Source organism: Cervus elaphus, chromosome 16 (genome assembly GCF_910594005.1).
Source record: "Cervus elaphus chromosome 16, mCerEla1.1, whole genome shotgun sequence".
Classification (NCBI taxonomy): Eukaryota; Metazoa; Chordata; class Mammalia; order Artiodactyla; family Cervidae; genus Cervus; species Cervus elaphus.
In genome coordinates, this window is record NC_057830.1 from 30,058,213 (window position 1) to 30,081,620 (window position 23,408).

Here is a 23,408-nt window from a genome sequence, read left to right on the forward strand (position 1 = left end):
AGCCCTGCAGCAGGTGGAATCTTCCCAAATCTGGAATCAAACCCATGTCTCCTGCATGGCAAAGCAGATTCTTTAGCACTGAGCCACCAGGAAAGCCCTGAAAGTTCTTTCTAATTGGAAAGCCCCCCTGGCCCAATAGTCCCATTTTGGTATTTACAAAAGCCTATATTAGTCTTTTAAAAATTAAGTATTATTTGTGATAGTGAAAGGATGAGAATAATTTTTTTTTTACCTTATTCACAGAAATTCATGCTGTATTTTTTTCTAGGGTAATATGGAATACTGAATTACAATTGCTTCCTCTGTTTAGCAATCTAAGCTATGTGTTGACTTTTGATTCTTGTAGATTTATTCCAAACTATAGTTGCTAGTATACTTAGCCTTTGTGAACTTCATATATACCTAGTTGACCAGCAAAAATGAACAAGCAATAAAATAAAACAAACAAAATACCCAGGATGAGAACAATTTAAATGTCCACATGCAGGGAGATAACAGATTTGCTATGTAGTAGTTTACATAAGTTGGGACTTACAAACCCACTGGAAATAAATATATTAAATAGATTTATACAAAGGCATTCTTAATATTAAAATAGACAAATGCAGAAAGAAAATATGTCTGCTAGCACGCTTTGGCCTTTTGTTTCCTTTTAACCTGAATCGAATTAACATGTTCTTTACTCTCTGGCTTCACATTCGTGAAATGAAAGCTATTCACTTTTTTTTTGGTAAGGAAGAGAATACAAATGAGAAAGATGTGGAGGGAAGGTGGGAGAGGGAGGGTGGGTCTATAAGGTGGGTCTGTATGTCAGTCAGGGTTCTCCAGAGAAACACAACTGATCGGGGAAATGGGCACACACACACACACACACACCATGAACCCATGCTAGTGATTTAGCTGTGAAGTAGACAAAGTCCCTGCCCTCAAAGAGCTCAGGCCTGGTGGATGAGACACGTGTTTAATTGCCACTCACTGTGATGAGGGCTCTAGGAATAAAGTACTGTATGTTTGCTCTGGAGCCATTTAAAGGAGCTGCTGTTCTGAAAGTGAGGAGTCAGGCAAGGCTTTCCAGTGGAAATGACATTTAAACTGAGACTTGAAAGTGAGGCCAGAAACTAGTCAGGAGAAAGTTAGTGGAGAAAGCAAGTGAGAGGATATGCACGAGCAGGTGACAGAACCTATGGGCAAAGATTTGAGAATAGGTAGAGTATGATTTGCTAAGCATATGCCTGCAATGCGGGAGACCTGGGTTCAAGGGTTTGGAAGATCTCCTGGAGAAGGAAATGGCAACCCACTCCAGTGTTCTTGCCTGGAAAATCCCATGGACGGAGAAGCCTGGTAAGGCTACAGTCCATGGGGTTGCAAAGAGTCAGAAATGACTGAGCGACATCACTCACTCACTCACTCAGAGTATGATCTACTGGGGGCACAGCTGGTAATTCAGTTGGGAGTAGAATGTGAGGAGGGGGAGTGAGAGGTGAGGCTGCAGGGGTAAGCAAGGCCTAACTCATACAGGGTGTTCTGAGTTGGTTAAGGAGTTTGGAATTTGTCCTGAGGGCAATGGGGAGCCACTGATGAGTTTTAAGCAATGGAGGAACATAATCAATATGCATTTTAGTAAATATTGCTTATACTATCAAGATAGGCGGGAAAAACATCAACAACCTCAGATATGTGGATGATACCACTCTAATGGCAGAAAGTGAAGAGGAAGTAAAGAGCCTCTTGATGAGGGTGAAGGAGAGTGAAAGAGCCGGCTTAAAACTAAAATATTAAAAAAACTAAGACCATGGCATCCAGTCCCGTTATTTCATGGCAAATAGAGGAGGAAAAGGTGGAATTAGCAACAGAGTTCCTCTTCTTGGGCTCTAAAATCACTGTGGACAGTGACTGGAGCCATGAAATCAGAAGATGATTGCTTCCTGGAAGGAAAGTGATGACAAACCTAGACAGTGTGTTGAAAAGCAGAGACATTACTCTGTTAACAAAGGTCCGTATAGTCAAGGCTATAGTCTTCCCAGTGGGCACATACAGTTGTGAGAGCTGGATCGTAAAGAAGGCAAAGCGCCAAAGAATTGATGCCTTTGAACTGTGGTGCTAGTGAAGACTCCTGAGAGTCCCTTGGACAGCAAGGAGATCAAACTAGTCAATCTTAAGGAAAATCAACCTTGAATACTCACTGGAAGGACTGATGCTGAAGCTGAAGCTCCAGTATTTTGGTCATATGATGTGAACAGCTGACTCATTGGAAAGTTGTGGAGGTGTTGGGAAGGATTGAGGGCAGAAGGAGAAAAGGGCATCAGAGGATGGGATGACTGGATGGCATCACTGATGTAATAGACATGAACTTGGGCAAACTTTGGGAGAAGGTGAGGCACAGGGAGGCCTGGCATGCTACAGCCCATTTGGTAGCAAAGAATCAGACGTAACTGGACAAATGAACCACAACTTATACTATAGAAAATGGATTCGGAGTAGTCAAACGAGAGGTTTGTTAGAAAGTCAATGTCATCATCTCCATGGAAGTTGATGGTAATGTGACCGTGACAAGCAAAAAAGCCATAAGTATGGAGAAAGCATAGGTGTTTGAGAAATATTCATGAGGGTTGAGGTATCAGGGGTTGATTATGTATGTCAGAGAAAAGGAGAGGGAGGGAATGAATGAAATGGATGTTTGTGCCATATACAAAGCCAGGGAGCACTTGCCGATGACCTGTCCCAGGGAAAATTCAGCGCTGTACATTGGAGTTTGAAGTTTCTGTGGGTTAGCTGGGTTAGGACATCTTACAGGCAGTTGGGTACATGGGGGGTGTTGAGCTCAGGAGAGGGACTGAAAGTCATCAGAAATTTCAGGTGGTACCTGTAGTAACTAGAGTAAATGAGGTCATTTGGAAGGGTCTGGACTTTAGGGATGGACTTAATAAAAGGTGAGGATGTGGAGTATAGCAAGTTTAAACAAGCTGTTCAAGAGATTCAGCTGGAAACAGGAAGAAGAATATAATGTAGTAACTGCAGTAGTAACCTGGGGCTAAGAGGAGGTTTGCTTGCTTGTTTTATGATGGACAAGACACATTTACACCTTAAAAAAAAAAAAGAAGAAGAAGAAAAAAAAACAGTGAAAAACAAAACTCCACGTGTGTTTGGGTAAAGACAAAGCAAAAGGACTATTCACATCCCTGAATTAATAATTGTGGTTGTTCCCCTGAGGAAGGGGAATATTTAAGGGGGTATAGTTTCAAAAGGGGCCTTTGCATTATCTTCACTGCTAGACTTTGGAAACTCTGAGAATGTATTCATATAATGTGAGTACATCGGTTATTCATTTGTCCGGATAGCAGATCATATTGTGTGCCTACTCTGTGCCAGGTCTTGTCTTCAGCACTGAGGATAGAGAGGTGAACAAAACAGAACCCCTTGTCTCTGTGTGGATCTCTGAATAGACTGAATGCTGATGTGTGGAAGAGACACAGTAAACAAAACTAACAAATAAAATGTAATAGTGTAATAGATGGTGGTAAACGCTATGGGAAAAATAAATCAGGGGAGGGGAGAACAGTACTATCAGGGGTTATTTTAATTTTAGTTCTGGGTAAGGGCAGAATTATACTTTTGTCCATATGTATGCCTAGGAATGGGATTTTTGGATCATATGGTAACTCTATATTTAGTTTTTTGAGGAGCTTCCATACTGTTCTCCATAGTAGCTGTACCAAATTCCACTCCCACCAACAGTGTAGAAGGGTTCCTTTTTATCCACACCCTCTCTAGCAATTGTTATTTGTAGAGTTTTAATGATGACCATTCTGACTGGTGTGAGGTGATACCTTGCTGTAGTTTTGATTTACTGGTAAATAAATAGCTGGAAAAGTGAGTAGGTAAAAGGTAAATTCTGGTTCTCACCAGGTGAATAGTTAACTCCACCTGAGACCATGTTCTCTGGCCCATTCCTTAACAAAAGAGTTTCTCAGGCACACAAGGGTTTTTTGTTTGGAAACGCAGCTCATCTCCAGGAAGCTCTCTTCTTGGAAGTTAGAATGACACGCAGGACAGTATGACAGTCTGTGATAAAAGTCATGTGACAAAAGGCTCCCAAGACATCCAGGGAGAATGAGGGTGGTGGGCCAGTAAGTGCGGGCCGGGACTACCTCCTACCGAAGGAAAGCAAAAGTCAACCCAGGAGTCAGAGAGAGACTCCTATTACTAGGGGGCAGGAATTCAGTGTCAAAAAAGACCATAAAAGTATTCCCCAGCATGACTTAGGCCATTTTGTGTCACGACTACTTTTTTTAGCAGCGTTTATATTGTTAATATTAAGTCTTGTTGCATCAACTCCCATGTTCCCTTCACATCTTATCATCTTTCCTCCCTCACAGAGAAAAACAGGAAACATTTGATGTCATCAAGTAAAAGTGGTGCCAGTGAGTAAAGAAGACATTAATTTTCAAGTTAATAACTTTAATTCTCAAGTTAAATACAAAGAGAAGGAAGCAAAGCTTGTTTTCAGTGCATTTTAATGTGTGACAATGTCTTTCTATGAGGTATCGACTATCTCTAGTTTGAAACACTGACCAGTGCTTGATTTAGATGAGAGAGGACTTGTGAGGAAGGGAAAAGATACCCAAACTTCTTGTGCCATTTTTTCCACTTGCTGATCTTTAAATCCACTGCGAAGTCATTGTAGGGTTTCTTCAACTTCTCCTGTCTTAGCTGACTATTGCCTTGTGGACAGTACCATTTGAAGAATTGCGAGGAAAGGCTGAGAACACTATGAGCTGAGGGATTCCTGATGTTACTTACCCCTCTGTGTTCAGCAGGTCTGACTCATCTTGGGTGGTCCTGAGCCAATGAGTCCTCTTGGGCAGTCTGGGCTGCGGAGGAGAGAACAGGGGAGCTGTGCCGGCCAGGGCGGGCGTTTCCCGGGGCTGACATACACCACACACTATGGTTTAAAGTCATAGGAATTTACTCTCTCACTCCTGGAGGCCAGAATTCCAAACCAAAGTGTCTGCAGGGCTATATCCCCATGAGGGCTCTAGGGAGGAATCCTCGGTTGACTTTTCAGCTTCTGATGGTAAGTTTATGTTTCAGACCAGATTATTGTGTCAACTGAAGAAGAAGAAAAAAAGCACAACCTTAAAGTTGGGAATTATGCTTTACTTAGGGGCTTCCCTGGTGGCTCAGACGGTAAAGTGTCTGTCTGCAGTGCGGGAGACCCAGGTTCGATCCCTGGGTTGGGAAGATCCCCTGGAGAAGGAAATGACAACCCACTCCAGTACTCTTGCCTGGAAAACTTCATGGACTGAGGAGCCTGGTAGGCTACAGTCCAAGGGTTTGCAAAGAGTTGGACACAACTGAGCGACTTCACTTTCATCTACAGATTTAAGCAGGAGAGACAGCCTCTCAGATAACTCTGAAGGACTGTTCTGAGGAGGTAAGGGAGGAGCCAGGATATATAGGAGTTTTTGCAAAAAACAAAACAAAACAAATAAAAAAATACCCCAGGTAGCTTTCCTAGTAGATCAAACAGTAAAGCAACTGCCTGCAAGGCAGGAGACCCAGGTTTGATCCCTGGGTCAGGAAGATCCCCTGGAGAAGGAAATGGCAACCCACTCCAGTATCCTTGCCTGGAAAATTCCATGGACAGAGGAGCCTAGCGGGCTATAGTCCATGGGGTCGCAAAGAGTTGGACACGACTGAGTGACTAACATACAGTCAGAACATCAAAAGATAACTGTTAATTACTTTGTGTGCTTAGTCAATCAGTTGCACCTCATTCTTTGAGACCCCATGGACTATAGCCTACCAGGCTCCTCTGACCATGGGAATTCTCTCCAGGCAAGAATACTGGAGTGGGTTGCCGTGCCCCTCCTCCAGGGGATCTTCCCAACCTGGGGATCGAACCAAGGTCTCTCAAATTTCAGGCAGATTCTTTACCCTTTGAGCCACGAGGGAAGTCAATTAATTACTTTAAAAGTGCTTTTCTATGTTTAGCGAGATGCCAGAATCTGGATTCACTGCAATCATTTCTTTGATTTGCACCTTAATTATCTAGGTCTGGTATCCTGTTTTTCTCCATCCTAAATCCCCTCAGGTTCACAGCTGGTGGCAGCTTTTAGTGGCTGAGGGGTTGATGGCTGCAACATCCTTGGTTTACTGATATGGCAACATTTGTCTAAAATCAAAATTTGTTTTCAGCTTTATTTGATTTATGTCAGTTGGCTTATTTTCAAAAGCTTTTACGACAGATACTTTTTCAAACTTTTCACAGTTTGCATAAATACAAATGTCTTTGAAAGTTCCAAAAGATTCTAATATCTGTTTAATCATTTGACATCTGAGAGGTCTTCACATTTTCATTCATATCAGCAGCTAGGCATTTTCTTAGAATCTTGGGCTGTACTTCCAAGATTACATGAAAGCAGTATGAACTAGCCTGTCATAGTGAAGCAAGGTGACAGACACTAAGGAGTCCTTTCCAGTGGACTTTCAGAGATTGAAGGTGGCAGATTGCCTTTTCCAAAGATGGCCACAACCACATCTTCCATCCCACATGCTCTTCTACTAAATGACCTTGCCTTGCCCCACCAGGAGGTGGACTGTCAACCCCTTCCCCTGGAACCTGGGCAACATGCCCTGAATACAGTGAAGCAGCAGAGGTTGCACTTGGGACTAAGATCAGGTCAAAAGAAGCCTTACAGTTCTTCGTTAGGCATTCTGGCCTGTTCTCTCGGGATGTTCCTCTCCGAGCCAGCCTTCATGCCATGGGAGTTCAAGTCATGGGGAGGTCCATGTAGGTACTCTGGTTGGCAGCCAGGGCTGAATGCCCAGACTGCAACAGCATCTAGGACAGCCATGTGAGTGAGCCTGCTTGGATGTCAGCCTGTCAGAACTGCTAGTGATTCCCGCATGCATGAAAGACTTCCAATGGAAAACAGTGTAGTTAAGCTCAGTCAGGAAATTGGAAAGATAGTTTTTTTTTTTTTTTTCCAAACTGCTATGTTTCCTTATAGTTTGTTTTTAAAGTAACAAAAAATCGGAATAGTCTTTTCACTGCATGCCCCACTGGTTCCCCTGTGTCCTAAAAACCTGTGTGTGTCCTAAAAACCTAAAAAGCCCCATCTCCCGCAGCTTAATCTAAGCACTTTCCACTTTCTCTAAATGTCATTTCTCTTTTCTAAGGGTTCTGACCTGGGAATTCTATGCTCAGACACCCACCCTTTTATCCTGTATTATTATTGATTGACTCAGGCATCCCTGGTGGCTCAGTGGTAAAGAATCTGCCTGCAATGCAGGAGACCCAGGTTTGATCCCTGGGTTGGGAAGATCCCCTGGAGAAGGAAATGGCAACCCACTCCAGTATTTTTGTCTGGAGAATTCCGTGAACAGAAGAACCTGGTGGGCTACAGTCCAGGGGGGTTGCAAGAGTCGGACATGACTTAGTCTCTAAACAACACAACAACAATAACATTGACTGGATCCTCTGGGTCCACATCAGGTTTCTCTCCCTGCTGGTGTTTCAACCAGCTCCCTCGAATAGCACCATCTCCTCCTCAGGGTTGGGAATGTCTCTTCCACAGCGTCACCAGGACACAGAGGATGCTACCATTCTGGTGTCTCAATCTGGTCCCAACCAGTCAAAGGGGCTCAGATTAGGAGCCTCCCAAATTTTCCCATGGCTACACTGGATTGTGCTATCTCAAAACACACAGACTTTTACTCCAAACACATCTGTCATTTTGGGTCAGGAAGTTGGAAATATAAGCAGCTGTGGCCACACTGAGGCTCCAGCGTTACACACAGTCCAGTGCAGATGGACTTGACCAGAGGCTGCTGGAGGTTTTGTGGGCTGAGACCCTAACTGTGCTCCACTTCATGTCCTCATAAGGAATTACAGCATTCTATTAACTGAATGCTTCCACTTGCTTTTTATTTCCTTGAGTAGGAATATGAGAATTTTAAACCCAAAGACAGTAAGTACTATGTGTTTCCTTAGCCTGCAGAATGTAGGGAGTTTTTCTTTTTAAAATCAAATTCAGGAATTAGGGACCTAGGTGTAAATTAGGCTTCGGACAATCACTTCTGATATTCGCCTATTGTCCACCTCTGAGGCCACCAGACTACTTTTGAAGCCCAGTCTCAAAAGTGGGTGCTTGTCCTTCATTGCTTATGGATGTGAAGATAAACATTCTTGGCAATGCTTTGGGTCTGTTGCAAAGTAGCCACGTTGTCTTCACTAGAAGTCCGGCAAGTTGCACCAGAAACAGACTCTGGGACATTGATTTTCAGAGTTATATCCTATAACATCGTGGGTCAAACGATCATGATCTCTAAGGCCCTTTTCTCGATTGGAAATCATATGCGTGGGTGTTCACTTTTCTAAAATGTGAATTATTTCCTTATGAAAACAATTTACCGTCTTTCCCCAGGGCAGTGCCCTAGCACGCCTGCGCAGCAGACCACGCCCTGCTTCCCCCTGCCCCTCCCCCTTACTTATCCCTCCCTCCCTTCTCCCTAGTTCCTCAATTCTTCATCCCCTTCCCGCCTGGTCTCAGAGGACCCCACTGTAGCACCACTTGTCTCCGCCCTGCCGGCAACCTTCGCGAAGCCGTCGGTACCACTCCCAGCTCACGTGGGCCCCAGTGGGCTGCCCACATCTGTCCCCCAGCTCCCTGTTCTGCTGGGCTTTCTGAGTCATCAGAAAGATGACTCGTCGTGGGTGGCTTTCTGAGCGGCCCCTTCCATGCCCCCTCTGCATCCTCTTCCGCCACTTGGGACTCCGCCTCCTCGCCCCTCTCCGCCTCCACCCCACCCCATTACCGCGTTCCCCGCCCCAAGGATCCGGTGGTCATGTGTCCCAGAATCGGCCAAGCCAGGTGAAGAGGAAGATCCTGGTGTTACTCACTCCCCTTTTGGTGGGGTCGTGAGACCCACGGTCCACCTGGAACACCTCCTGACTTCATTCTGGAGGTGGTAATGGACAAACATCCCCTCGGGATTTTGTAGGTAAGAGGCCCCATGTGGCTGCCTTCCTGGAAGTGGTGAGCCCGTGGTCCCAGCTGGTGGTGGTCACAGCAAGTGGGACTCGAGAGACTCCTAGGAGAGCCACAACAGTGCCTGGGGGATAAACAGGTGGCCGGAGTGTGAGACACATTCAGTAATCTAGGAGGCTCAAAAGAGAATTCAAGCTAGCTTTGTTTTGATTTTTTAACAACTCTTGTACAAGACGACTTACCCTTGTCCTTTAGATTGTCAGATTTTGCTCTATTCAAAGGATGTCAGACACAGTCAATGGGCAACTAACATAAGATCTGCGTATTTGTAACTATAAGAACCAGAAGGCCACACAGCCATTCTCCTAATAGACCACTGGCACATCCAGTTAGGGGCTTCCCTGGTGGCTCAGAGGTAAAGAACCCACCTGCAGTGCAGAAGACGTGGGTTTGATCCCTGTTGGTAAGATCCCCTGGAAAAGGAAATGGCAACCCACTCTGGTATTCCTGCCTGGGGAATTCCATGGACAGAGGAGCCTTGTGGGCTATAGTCCATGGGGTCACAAAAGAGTCAGACATGGCTTAGCAACTAAAACAACAACAAATAATCAGTTATGTCTTAAGAGCCCAATTATGTTTTTTACTCTACAAAAATTTAATGTATTAAAAACAGAAAGAAGCACCACCTCTATTCTGAAATAAAGTTTTATTTTAAAAGGTAAAACTTTATACATCCTTTTAAAACATGAAAGTTCAAAATTCATTAGGCAAGTTGATCATACAAACATATTTACAACAGTAGTGAAAGAAGTGGTAATATTTCACCAGAGTAAAGAGGTGATAAAATTCAGATCACAACTTGGATTTTCAATGATTCAAGTCTTTCATTCCCACACAATAAAGTCTGGTCAGTTTTAAGAGAATATCCTTCCTCTGGATATTGTTCTTAATCCAGCCTTTGAGATTTAGACAGTAGGATAACTGATCATGGTGGCGATTCCACAGTGGTTGTTCCGGTCTTTGGCCATCTTTATGTAGCCATTCATGCCCCAACGTTCACCCCAGCTGAAAGAAGAGAAGGTTTTCATTTTATACAAAGAATCAAACACATTTATATTTATTAATACTTAAACAGTGCACCACAGGTCAAGACAGATTCAGAAAGAAGCAAGAAATGCAGTTGTTCTTGTTCATGGTTGAGTTCTAAATGTACAAATAACTTCTATCCCCAAACCTTTCACAGAACTATACAATTAGAGATGTGAAAAAGAAACTCTTGGGGCCAGATGTGTTTTAGAATTAAAAAAATGTTTGGATTTAGAAATGAGATGATACCAAAACTACATCAATACCTTAGGCAACTTCAGACAGTATCTTAATGTTATAATCAAACATTAATATGTCTGTGATCACCCTAAGTGGCATAAGACTTCAGAAGTGTACTTAAGGATTTGAGGACCTGAATTCAAATGCTGATTCCAAAAAGGACTCCCCTTTTCAACCTCAAATATAAGTATTTGGGACATTTTATACCTGTTTTTGACAAGCCAATATTTATTGTCATCTGAGTGTGCTCCTTCAAAGCCATAGCCAACTACCAGAACAGCATGATCCACGGATTCACTGCTGCATTTTGGCTCATAATAAATGCCTGGGAAAATAAAATACAATGTTGGGGTGAAGACCTCCAAGTGACCTACTCTATTAATTAGGGCAAGGAGAAATATCAAAATTCAGCTAAATGATATAAATCTAGATAAGATTTAAAAACAAGATTCTTTTTTTTTCATTCTAGGCCAGGGATCCAGGCCCTCATCTAACACTAGCAGATATACAAACAGCATACTCTCTTTTGTAAACAGCATGTCAAGAGACATAAAAGAACACTCCATAAAATCTTATCATTTTACTTTCAGGACATTCAGTCTAGGGAAATAGCACACAACACAAAATTACTTCAGCCAAGTTCTTTCTAGTTTTAATTACAGTAGCAAAATTCTTTGGAAAATTTCAAAGTTCTAACAGTGAAACTCTGGGTGGCTACAGTCATAAATAGGGCTTTCCAGGTGGTGCTAGTGGTAAAGAATCTGCCTGCCAATGCAGGAGACTCACGAGACGTGGGTTCAGTCCCTGGCTTGGGAAGATCCCCTTGAGTAGGAAATGGCAACCCACTCCAGCATTCTTGCCTGGAAAATTCTACAGGCAGAGAAGCCTGGTGGACTACAGTCCATGGGGCTGCAAAGAGTTATGGACACAACTGAGCACACACAACTGGAAAAAAGTGAACTAAGCTATATGAATCAAATTAAGTAGCCATTTAAATATATTTATGAATATGTTATATATATATATGAATATATGCTTAAAATCATGGGGATATGGTTCAAGTAGTGTCAAATGGACACATCAGGCACAAATACTAATATTAACAACTATATTAAATCTATACACCTTCAAATTTTACATTGAATACATACTGAAGAGTCAGTTTTGCTGTTTGTCATGGTGATTTTCCATTTTTTCTGCCTAAATTTCAACATAGACAAATACTTACCTGACTTATAGAACTGGAAAGATGGATTGCTTGCATCTATAGCAGCAGAGATGGGGCCCAAAGTTGCCACTGCCTTCATAAGGGCCTTCTCCTGCTTAGGGAGGTCCACGAAACCAGTTACATTAGCAGCAGAATTGTTGGGATTGTAATGGCAGGTGCCAGCCTTTCAAAGGTAATGGGGAAGAGACTTGATTAATACCATCCTCCTCCTGGGGTACATGAGTTCAAGACAATCTGCAGCTTAATGATTTCCAAGTCAAGTTTGTTACAAAGCATCCCAGGAAATGAAATGCTATTGGCTGTTTTGAAATGGAAAAATTAGCTTGTGTCTATTCAATCAGACACTCTCAATCTACCTGCCCATAAGAAACTTTTACTCAGGAGAAATTTGTACTTATAGAGGATGATATGTATATTTCCCCGGTGCCTCAGCAGTAAATAATCCACCTTTACTCCTACAAGGCAGGAGACACGGAGACGGGGGTTTGATCCCTGGGTCGGGAAGATCCCCTGGAGGAGGAAATGGCAACCCACTCCAGTAATCTTGCCCAGTAAATCCCACAGACAAAGGAGCCTGGCAGGCTACAGTCTATGGGGTTGCAAAAGAGTCAGATACGACTGAGTGACTAAACAACAACAACAAATGTAATTTCCATGTACTATAGAAATATTAACAGCTTTATGGTAACTCTCTGGGCTTCCCAAGTGGCACTAGTGGTAAAGAACCTGACTGCCGATACAGGTGACATAAAAGATGTGGGTTCGATCCCTGGGTCAGGAAGATCCTCTGGAGGAGGACACGGCAACCCACTTCAGTAATCTTGCCTGGAGAATTCCATGGACAGAGAAGCCTGGTGGGCTACAGTCCAGAAGGTTGCACAGAGTTGGATATGATTGAAGCGACAGCATGAACACATGGTAAGTAGCTAAACAGAGAACTGTGCAAAGCTAACTATTTTAATGACCGTTCTGACTGTCTGCAGATAAAGATTCTACAATCTAAAATGTGGATTCTAAACATGATATCTGTTTTCCCCTTTGTTCAACTTTGATAACAAGGAGCTCCTCTTACCAATCCAGTGTATGGGTAGGATTCCTCTGAGTCCAGGCCTCCAACATCCAAAACATACTGGAAGGCATTATCTGTGAGGCCACCTTGACAACCATGATTGCCTTCAGGTTGAGAGCAGTCCACCAGGTTCTGCTCACTCAGTGAAACAAGTTTGCCAGTTTTTCGGAACATCTGTCCTTCAAGGGCACCTGTGGTACTAAAAGCCCAACAAGAACCACACTTACCCTGAAAACAAAATTTAAAAGCATAATTTACAAAACAAATAGCAAGACTTTGACAGTAGCCCATATATTTGGAAATGCTTTTAAAACCTAGTGAATTGCATGTTGTTGCACAGTGTATCAGAGCAAGGATGGCAATTCCTATTCGGCTTTACTCTTGGAGAGAGATCTGCTGAATACCATCATACCTGATCCTTCACAGGAGTTACATAGCCTTTCTCTCTCCAATCCACGGACAGGGGAATCGAAGCAAAGATAGTTTCTTGGGACACTTTCCTCTTCTTGTTCTTCTGCCTTTGAAAGCCATTCATCACCTGCCTGAATTCTTCATTGGTCTTCAAGGAAAAGGAAATAGAATGTTGAAAAGCAAGAGGTTATTTTGCTAAACTGTTAAGGAGAAGGCACAAAAAATTCATGCCACACTCACCATGTCACCAAAGGCATTCATTGCCATGCTGAAGCTATATTTCCCTTTGCTGTATTCCTGATTATGCAGCTCAATCATTTTCATATTCTTCTTCCACACCTCTTTTCTCCATCCTTCTTCATTCTAGAGGCAAACAAGTAACCTATACTTTTTTCTATTTAAATCCAACTCACCAAGGGCTTCACCAGGTGGTGTTAAGTGGTAAAGAACTCCCATGCCAAGGCAGGAGATGCAAGAAACACAGATTCAATCCCTGCACTGGGAAGATCCCCTGGAGGAGGGTATGGCAACCCACTCCAGTATTCTTGCCTGGAGAATCCCATGGACAGAGAAGCCTGGTCACAGAGTTGGAAGCAACAGCACACAGTGGCACCAAGTGGATTTGTATATAAAGAGGAAGGGAGACCATGGCCAGAGATGGCTCTATACTCTTGGGAGCTGTTCTCCAGCGCCCACATAACAGGGCAGATGCCCATAGTGTACTCAGTAACAGGTGCCATGAAGTTACTGCCCTGATAGGAGCCAGCCTCAAGAGACTACTATCTGCTATAAACTCCCAACAGCATGGACCATTCTCTGCAGAATTTCAGATGGACAGTTTCAGATGTTACCAACCAAGTCATACAGTCTCCTGTGTACTGCCTTCCACAATTCCCATTGTGTATTTAAACTGTGGTCAAATTCTGGAGCAGCTGAAGCTATTCCCAAGCAAAGGGCTGTCAGGAGGAGTGAAGGATTCATGTTCAAAAACCTAGGAAGGGAGAAGAAATGAGTATCTGATTAAACCAGTCTTTCTAAAAGGCCATCTTTTTTTTTTTTTTCTGAGCCACTGTGGTGGAGTAAAAACATTTATATTCCCAAGTATTTATACAAGGACAGTAGGGGAAGTCTATGGATGTGGGTGGAGAAAAAGAGCTCTGAGACCCCAGTTTCCGCGCGGGACAGGGTCAGGCTCTTCTGGGACTCAAACAGCGGCCAGGACGAGCCACCCGCCCGCGCTGCAGGCGGGCCCAGTCCGGGGCGGGCCCAGCGAAGTCCCTCCGCTGACAGAGTATGTAGACGCGGTGCCGACAAACGCTCTGCAGTCCAGCTAGCGGGGGTCATGCTGTCTTGTCGGACCGGCGCCTCCTGGAACCCCTCCTCAAGCCCTCAACCCCCAAGGCTGCCATCGCGCTGCTAGCCGGGGTGACCCCGCCGCGCTACGTCCCAGCCCGTGGCGCTCACCTGTGGCGAGGGCTGCCGCAGAGGTGCAGGCGGCGACTCCAGATCCCGGGGCGTCTTAAGTTGGGCTGTGGGCACCAAGACCTCCTATTTAAGGCTCCAGGACTGCGCTCGGCAGGCCCCGCCCCCCCCCCCCCCCCCGCTAGTACGCCCCGCGATTGGCTGAGCTTCATATAGGCGGGGCCTGTGCTGGGACTCCCGGCGCGTGACAAGGCTGGTCCCAAATTGTCCAGATGCCAGCCTCAGTGGACCCCACGGCAGCGAGCTGGGGGCCACTGGGCAGAATTGAGAAGGGCGGCCGGCGCCTCCCTGGGGACCCGGATCAACTAATTATCTCGAATTCGTGCGCTTGGTCGGTGGTTCACGAAAAGAGGCTTGCAGGGGGTCCCAAGTGGATTTTTAGAGCAACCCTGTGCCTCCTTCCCTAGGGTTTTGTCTTGTTTTGTTTAAATTTTAAGTCCTAATCCTAGAGTTCTTGGTGAAAGTCTTCGGGAGGACTGAGAACTGTCTCGTCCAGGGGCTCCCGCTTATTCCGCAGCGAAGATGGGGCAGGCTGGAGGAATGCAAAGCCCGCAGGCCGACCTCCAGGATTAAGCGGGTACAAGATGGGTTTGAGGAGCGGAATCGCAGTTCCTCAGAGACCCTGGCGCCCTGGTCACTGCCCAAATCTCAGGAAGGCAAAGGGCTGGGAGGGTCTCCAGAGAAGAGGTGGTATTTTGTAATACCCTTCTCCTGTCTTCCCCATTTAGGGGTTCTTCTTGTCTCTCAAGTTTTCCTCAAAACCAACAGAAACGAGTTGTTTACAGAAAATTTTAGTTTAATTAAGAAAAAAGGAAAAATGGCAGGTAGTAACTGGTTTTACTTTCCCGCTCTTCTTCCTTAGTATCTAGGTCCTTTTCTCGAGACTTAAGAAATTTAAGATTTAAGAAAAGGTCCTTTTCTGGAGATTTAAGAATTGTGACTTTTACTTCAGTGATTTCTACTTTAATTTACATTGACTGTCAGGATTTAAATGACAGCGAAACGTTTTAAATGGAGGAAAATAGGTTTATATGTTAAATACAAATTTACATAACTAAGAACTTAGGGAATACAAGTCAAACTTTGTGCATATTTGTCCTTTACTACATAAAAACATATTCATTATAGAAAATCCCATTTGAACCAGTCCTAATGAGATGGATGAAACTGGAACCCATTATACAGAGTGAAGTAAGCCAGAAAGATAAAGAACATTACGGCATACTAACACATATATATGGAATTTAGAAAGATGGTAATGATAACCCTATATGCAAAACAGAAAAAGAGACACAGAAATACAGAACAGACTTTTGAACTCTGTGGGAGAATGTGAGGGTGGGATATTTCAAAAGAACAGCATGTATACTATCTATGGTGAACCAGATCACCAGCCCAGGTGGGATGCATGAGACAAGTGCTCCGGCCTGGTGCACTGGGAAGACCCAGAGGAATCAGGTGGAGAGGGAGGTGGGAGGGGGGATTAGGATGGGAAATACGTGTAAATCTATGGCTGATTCGTATCAATGTATGACAAAACCCACTGAAATGTTGTGAAGTAATTAGCCTCCAACTAACTAAAAAAAAAAAAAAAAGAAAGAAAATCCCTTTTAGAAAAAAATGATCATTAGCCTCACGTCCGGTCCCACATTACTTTTTTTCTGAGCATATTTTGAATCGTTTAAATTAAAATGTAGTCATGATTCACTGGACTTCTAAACTAATTTGTACTTAAGATTAAATTGATAAGCATTTTAGAAGCACAATCAGACATGTAATTTTACTATGTTGATATCTACATAACATAAAAATGTTTATTTAAGTGTACAGTTCTGTGGCATTAAGTACATTCACATTGTTGTGCAACCATAACCATCACCCATCTTTGGAACATTTTCATCTTCCTAAAGAGAAACTCTGTACCATGAAACAGTAACACTGCATTTCTCCCTGCACGCTGCCCAGCCCCCACCCCAGAAGCCCTTGGCAACCACTATGGAATCATGGTGATATTTGTCATCTTACGCATATTTCAGTTAAAATAATGTTTTAGAGGTTTATTCATGTTGTAGTGTATGTCAGAATTTCTCTTTTTTCTGAAGGTGACTAAAATATCCTTGGACAAATGTTTTGTTTCTCCAGGCATCCCCAGATGACTATATGGGTTATTTCCAGATTTGACTGTGTTAAATGACACTACTGTCAATGTTGTTGTACAAATGTTCATGTTTCTGTTTTCAGTTTTTTAGGGGATCTACCCAGAAGTGGAATTGCTGGATATGGTAATTCTATGTTTAATTTTTTTCTCTGTTTTCCACTGTGTCTGCATCATTTTACCAGCATTGCACAGGTTCCAATCTGATTGTGATTTGCAAATATTTTCTTAAATTCTGTGAGTTGCCTTTTCATAAAATCAGTACGGTCCTTTGGTGCACCAAAGTTTTAAATTTTGATGAAATCCAGTTTACCTATTTTTTCTTTGGTTGCTTATTCTTTTGGTATCATATCAAAAAAAAATTATTACTAAGCCCAGTATCATGAGGCTCTTTACTTGTGTTTTCATCTAAAGTTTTGTAGTTTTAGTTCTTATGTTTGGATCTTTATCCATTTTGTGTTAACTTTTGCATATGGTATAGTTAAGGGTCCAATTTCATTCTTTTGCATGTGGATACCTGACTTTCTCAGCATTATTTGTTTAAGACTATCCTCTCCCTATTGAATGGTCCTGGCAACCCCATACAATTTAGAAAAATCAGTTCTTTTAAAGTTTTAAGATCTTTGAGGAAATAGAAGCTTTCCTTTCTCAGACACAGCTAGAGGCCAAAGGTCTTAGGTGGTTACAAAGTATTGGAAATGACTGGAGGTTAAAATTTTTTAAAAATATACCATGGAGTTCTACAGTCATTCATTTAAGAAATCTAACTGCATCGTGTAATATATGGGTTTTACATTTGCCCTTGGGTCACAGAGTGGAAAAACCCTACCACTGCATGACGTCTATACCTGGGGCAGCCTAAAGACTGCCTGCCTAGCCTGCCTGGAGGCTGCTCCAAGGAATGGCAGCTCCTTTGTTTCTTGGAATGTGATATAAATGCCCTGGAGAAAGCTGGACTTTTTAAAATTCCAAATGTGCCCCAAATCTAAAATTAGGCTAAGAAATACCTAAATGCCAGAGAAATATAGGAGAAGGTCATTTAAGCAAGAAACTGTAACATCTATTTATACAAAATCTGTTAAGTAATGTTTTACAGAAAGGCACTAACCATTTTGTTCTTATTCCTACTCTTCTCTGCCATTTCTTTGCCAAATAACTTCAGTTCAGTTCAGTCGCTCAGTCGTGTCCAACTCTTTGCGACTCCATGAGCTGCAGCACGCCAGGCCTCTCTGTCCAACACCAACTCCCGGAGTTTACCCAAACTCATGTCCATTGAGTCAGTGATGCCATCCAACCATCTCATCCTCTGTCGTCCCCTTCTCCTCCTGCCTTCAATCTTTCCCAGCATCAGGGTCTTTTCAAAGGAGTCAGTTCTTCGCATCAGGTGGCTGAAAGTATTGGAGTTTCAGCTTCAACATCTGTCCTTCCAATGAACACCCAGGACTGATCTCCTTTAGGATGGACTGGTTGGATCTCCTTGCTATCCAAGGGACTCTCAGGAGTCTTCTCCAACACTACAGTTAAAAGCATCAGTTCTTTTGCACTCAGCCCTCTTTATAGTCCAACTCTCACATCCATACATGACTACTGGAAAAACCATAGCCTTGACTAGATGGACTTAGATAAGTGCTAATTATTAAAATAGTCATATTTTAGCTAAGTGATCAATTCTTTGCTCTGCCTTTGATAAAATGCAGTTGGTGGATTCCTACTTAAAATGCAGTATCTCTGAGAACATATTTTTGTGTTCATCTGTCTAGATTTCTTTTGCTTGCTGGGGAAACAGGATATGATTCTTTACCCTGTGTCTGAAAGTTTTAAATCCTAGGGTGATGAAAAAATCTTGTATGATAGTATTCAAAACCCTGAGGCCACTTAACAACTATCCCCAATATAACAACCCACTCCAAGTTGATTAAATTTAATGAGCCAAGAATTACTCTTAAGAAACATTATCCAGGCAACTGTCCATTTGTAAAGTGGTTTATTATCACTTGGGCTTCCCTGGTGGCTCAGTGGTTAAAGAATCCACCTGCCGATGCAGGAGACGCAGGTTCAGTGCCTGAACTGGAAAGATCCCCTGGAGAAGGAAATGGCAACCCACCCAGTATTCTTGCCTGGGAAATCCCACGGACAGAGGAGCCTGGCGGGCTACAGTCCATGGGGTCGCAAAAGAGTCGGATGTGACTTAGCGACTAAACAACAGCAACAACAATTTATTATCACTTATAATTTTATGGACAAGAACTGTTTATAGTCACAGACTATTGATATTCATGTGAAGCCATTTATGAAACAAGTTACTTTTCTGAGCTACTCTAACATTGCTTTTCCTGTAGGATTAAACAGTGAGCCAATTCATTAAATCAGTCAACAAGAATTAGTTAAGCTCTGCCCTTGTGCTCACTGTCCTTTGCTTGGTGTAGCTTGAGCATAAAATTATAACAGTTTTCTCAGGTGTAGCCTGTTCAAGGCAAAACACCCTCCTGGAAGCTGACTGGGGTGGGAAGAGGTCCAACCCATTTCAGGCAGCATGCCTTCTGCGTGGCTTACCTGTCTTTTCCTCCTTTCACATGACACCAGGTAAGCCAGCATCAGCGCTAAATTCCAGAGCCTGGCCCTGGGGAGCTGTGGTTCCTTATCTCACATTTTCCTCATGCTCTCTGGCAACCAGAGTCCAATTTGCCGAGTGACTGATGGGGGCTGCGGGTGCAGGGCAAAAGCAAAGTCTCCAAAGTTCAGCTTCCTTTTCTAAGCTCTGCCGGCCTAAAGCACATTTATTTCCTCGCTTTAGAGAGGAATCTGGTACCATCCTTGATTTTGTATACCCCACTGCCGTGACCATCTCCATCTGTAAAATGGGGCATGCAGTAGCACCCATCCCTTGGGGCAGTCATTCTCCAAATGGGTCCCCTTACCCGAAACATCTACATCACTTGGGAACTTACTAGAAGAGCAAATTCTGGAACCCCATGCTAGATCCAGTGACTCAGACACTAGCGGATAGAGGTCTGTAGTCTGACCCCAGGTGGTTCCGATGCACCTTCAGTTTGGAGAATCACAGTCACAGGGTTGTTGGGAAGAGTCAATGAAGGAGCATTTGTCAGAAGCTCAGAACATTGCCTGGTTCTTGTGTTGTTTGGCTATTAGAATTGTCACGTGAGTGTATGCTCCTCGGTTCTTTGTCTCGTCACAACAAAAATTTGGAGTGACGGACATAAAAGCCCCTTGGCGGGTCACAGCTCTCGCAGAACAGACCGTGTTATAGCTCTTAAATAAACCAGTGTTAGTGCTCAGTGTTACAGCTCTTATTTATTTAGATAATAGCAGAAAAATCCATCTTTGAAGCGTGAGGGCATGTCGATCCAAAGACGCGAAGAGAAGATCGCCCCATCGCGCGGGAGAGAGAGAGAAAAGGGAAGAGGCCTTTGGCTTCTCTTTTTATATGTTTCTCTGTCCCTGGGCCTGCCTTATGTAAATTGGGCCTAGGCAGGAGCATTGTTTGTTTTACCTGAGGTTCTCACTCCAGTCCTTGGACCTTCCTTTGTTCTTTTTCGCGGGCTTTCCCCTTCCAGGTCTTTTAGCCACCGCCATTTTGGACTCTTTTTCCCTATTCTAACTACCTAACAGAATCATCATTATCATGGTTGGAATCTTTTCTAATCATGTTTTCATTTCTAGGAGTAGTATTCACAGGTGGAGATGCTCTTCCTGTGGAACAAAGCCAAAGGCACGTATATATGCAAGCTCTCTCAACAGCACAAAGATTTTCTCTGTTTCAACTACTTACCTTAATGATACGGAACTTGATCTTTACTTATGTTTCATTTCTTTTATAATATATAGCATTCTTTTAACATATAACCCATCATTTTAAAGTGAATATTATGTGGGTTTTAGTATATTCACTGTGCTATGCAACCATTGCTGTGCTGTGCCAAGTCACTTTAATCATGTCCGACTCTGTGCGACCCTATGGACTGCAGCCTGCCAGGCTCCACTGTCCATGGGACTCTCCAGGCAAGAATACTGGAGTGGGTTGCCATGGCCTCCTCCAAGGGATCGTCCCAACCCAGGTTTGAACCTGCGTCTCTTACATCTAACCTGCATTGGCAGGTGGGTTCTTTACCACTAGCACCACCTGGGAAGCCCAGAACATTCACAGTACTCCAAAAAGAAGCCATGTACTTGTTAGTTTAAATATAGCATGCCTTGGCTTCCCTGTCCATCACCAACTCTTGAAGCTTGCTCAAACTCATGTCCATCGAGTCAGTGATACCACCCAACCATCTCATCCTCTGTCGTTCCCTTCTCCTGCCTTCAATCTTTCCCAGCATCAGGGTCTTTTCCAGTGAGTCAGTTCTTCACATCAGGTGGCCAAAGTATTGGAGGTTCAGCTTCAGCATCAGTCCTTCTCAGTTAGTCCCAATTCCCTCCAACCCCAGTTCCCATAATCTCCATATGGACTCTATGGATTTGTCTGTTCCAGACACGTCACAGAAATGGAATCATGAAATATGTGACCTTTTGTACCTGGCTTCTTTCATTTAGCATAAGGTCTTCAGGTTTTTTGCATACTATAGCACATATCAGTATTTCACCCTTCTTTGTGGCTGAGTAATAGTTCAATGTATGAATATACCATATTTTAAAAATTTATTCATCAATTGATGGCGTTTGTGTTTTTTTCACTTTTTTAGCTATTATGAGTAATGTCACTAAAAACATTTGTGTACAGGTTTTTGCATGATGATATGTTTCTATTTCTCTTGGATGTATACATAGGAACTGGTATGTATAACTTTCTGAGGAAATTCCAGACTATTTTTCACAGTGGCTACATCATCTTATTTTCCTACCTGCATCATATGAAGGTTTTGATTTCTCCACACCCTAAGACATCTCATTTGTCCATTTTGAAATGATATCCAGGCTTGTAGGTAGACGTGCTAGCTTGTGGTTTTGATTTGCATTTCCCTAATGAATGACGGTGTTGAATATCTTTTCATGTGCTTGTTGGCTGTGTTTATATATTCTTTGGAGAAAGGTCTATTCAAATCATTTGCCCATTTTTAAATTGGGTTATTTATCCTTTTATTGTTGAGTTGTAAGCGTTCTTTATATACTTTGGATATTATACATTTATGAGCTATGTGATTTGCAAATATTTTTCCCATTCTGTCGTCTGGATTTTCACTCTCTTGATAGTGTTGTTTTTAAAAATTGTGGTTAAAATACCCATAACATAAAATTTACCACTTTAACCATACAGTTCAGTGATAATAAGTACATTCACGTTTTGTGTCCCCATGGCCACCATGTATCTCTGGAATTCTTTTCCACTTATAAAATTGAATCTTTGTCCCATTAAATAATAAATCCCCATTCCTCCCTTCCCCCAACCACCAGCAGCCATCATTGTACTTTCTGTGAAAATACTAAAAGCTACCGAATTGTCCACTTTCATATCATGAATTTTCTGATATGTGAATTATATCTCAATTTTTAAAAAAGCAAGAGAGAGGAATTGATTGAAGTCATTGGACATTTTATGGTGTCTCTTAATGTTGCTGTCATCTACTGGGATTGATTTCAATTGTCTGCCCTTCTCCCGATGGAGCCCTTCAGGGGTACCGAGAAGGAAACAGTTCATGGGAAAATGGTAAAAATGAGCATGGAGGTAAGACTCATTTTAACCAAATGGCTCATCTGGTGACTTACAAGTGTACCAGCACAGTAAAATCATTTGGCACTGACCCTTATTGAGCACTCTGCAGATCTAGGCACTGAATCCCCCAGTCAATGAAACTTCCTGTAAACACAATGGGGAGTTGTCACCTCAGAATGGATAGTTTGATCATTTGCCCAGTAGATGAAAAGGCCAATGTTGGGACTTGCTTGAACTGTTATTTCTGTTCTATTTTTTGGTTTCCCTTTTGGATTGAAGAAGTAGTGAAAATCACTTATACTTTCTCTTCTTGTAGTTTATCATTTTGATTGAGGTGGAAGAAAGCACTGATAAATAATCATGTTTGACTGGAAATAGTAAACTTCAATAACCAAAATTACAGAACATCCCAAGGTTTCTGTTTAAAAACTTTTCTGTTACTGCCATGTCTGCATTAAAACAGTCATGGAAAAAAGACAAACCAACAGAAACAATTTTTATATTCCTTGACTTCATGGTTTTACCACCCAATTGCACTGGCTTTGAAACGTAGATAATTCCTGTCTCATCCTCAGTAATCATAAACTTTGCACAAATAACTTATCCTCTTCAAGCTTTGGTTTCATCCAATCTAAGATGTGGACAATGCTAATGACCTCATAAGATGGTATAAAAAATTAAATGAGATAACATGAATACTGATACAAGCAGCCACATTCAGAATTTCTCTCTCTAAAATGGACATATCCTTGAATGACATTCATTCCAAAGGCACACTAACATTGCAGTGACCTCTGTTGATGCTGAGATATGATCTGTTGGTCATGTTATTACTTTTAGCATTCACTTAGAATCCTACTGTAAGGCAGTAGAGACAGTTGTAACTTAATTCAGGGAAACAACCCTCAATGACTACAAAACCATGGGAGCTGGCATCCTTCCCATTCAGGATGATCCTCTGCCAAATTTCTTCCCTTTTTTCACATTATTGTCCTAGGAAGGTCTCCCCTCCAGGAATTCATGTGGACCTATGAGAGGATTTGAAATCCTCTAAGAGGGTGATAGAATTCTAAAAT

General features: G+C 42.7%; 1 protein-coding gene across 1 annotated transcript; it reads right to left on the minus strand.

Annotated features, from left to right (window-relative positions):
• Positions 1-9,682: 9,682 nt before the first annotated feature.
• Positions 9,683-14,606, minus strand: CTSL (cathepsin L). The gene is made up of 8 exons (XM_043927631.1): positions 14,492-14,606; positions 13,883-14,018; positions 13,268-13,390; positions 13,029-13,175; positions 12,620-12,844; positions 11,548-11,710; positions 10,527-10,644; positions 9,683-10,058 (listed from the first exon to the last, which is right to left on the minus strand). Exons 2-8 carry the CDS (start codon positions 14,006-14,008, stop codon positions 9,959-9,961), a joined length of 1,002 nt encoding a protein of 333 aa, XP_043783566.1. The 5' UTR covers positions 14,009-14,018; positions 14,492-14,606; the 3' UTR covers positions 9,683-9,958.
• Positions 14,607-23,408: the final 8,802 nt, after the last annotated feature.

Coding starts and splice junctions, on each gene's coding strand:
- CTSL (XM_043927631.1), bottom strand. CDS start 14,008: ATGAATCCTTCACTCCTCCTGACAGCCCTTTGCTTGGGAATAGCTTCA. Junction 13,391..13,882: donor ACAGGAGACTGTATGACTTG/GTTGGTAACATC, acceptor GTTTGCCTCTAG/AATGAAGAAGGATGGAGAAA. Junction 13,176..13,267: donor TGAATGCCTTTGGTGACATG/GTGAGTGTGGCA, acceptor TTTTCCTTGAAG/ACCAATGAAGAATTCAGGCA.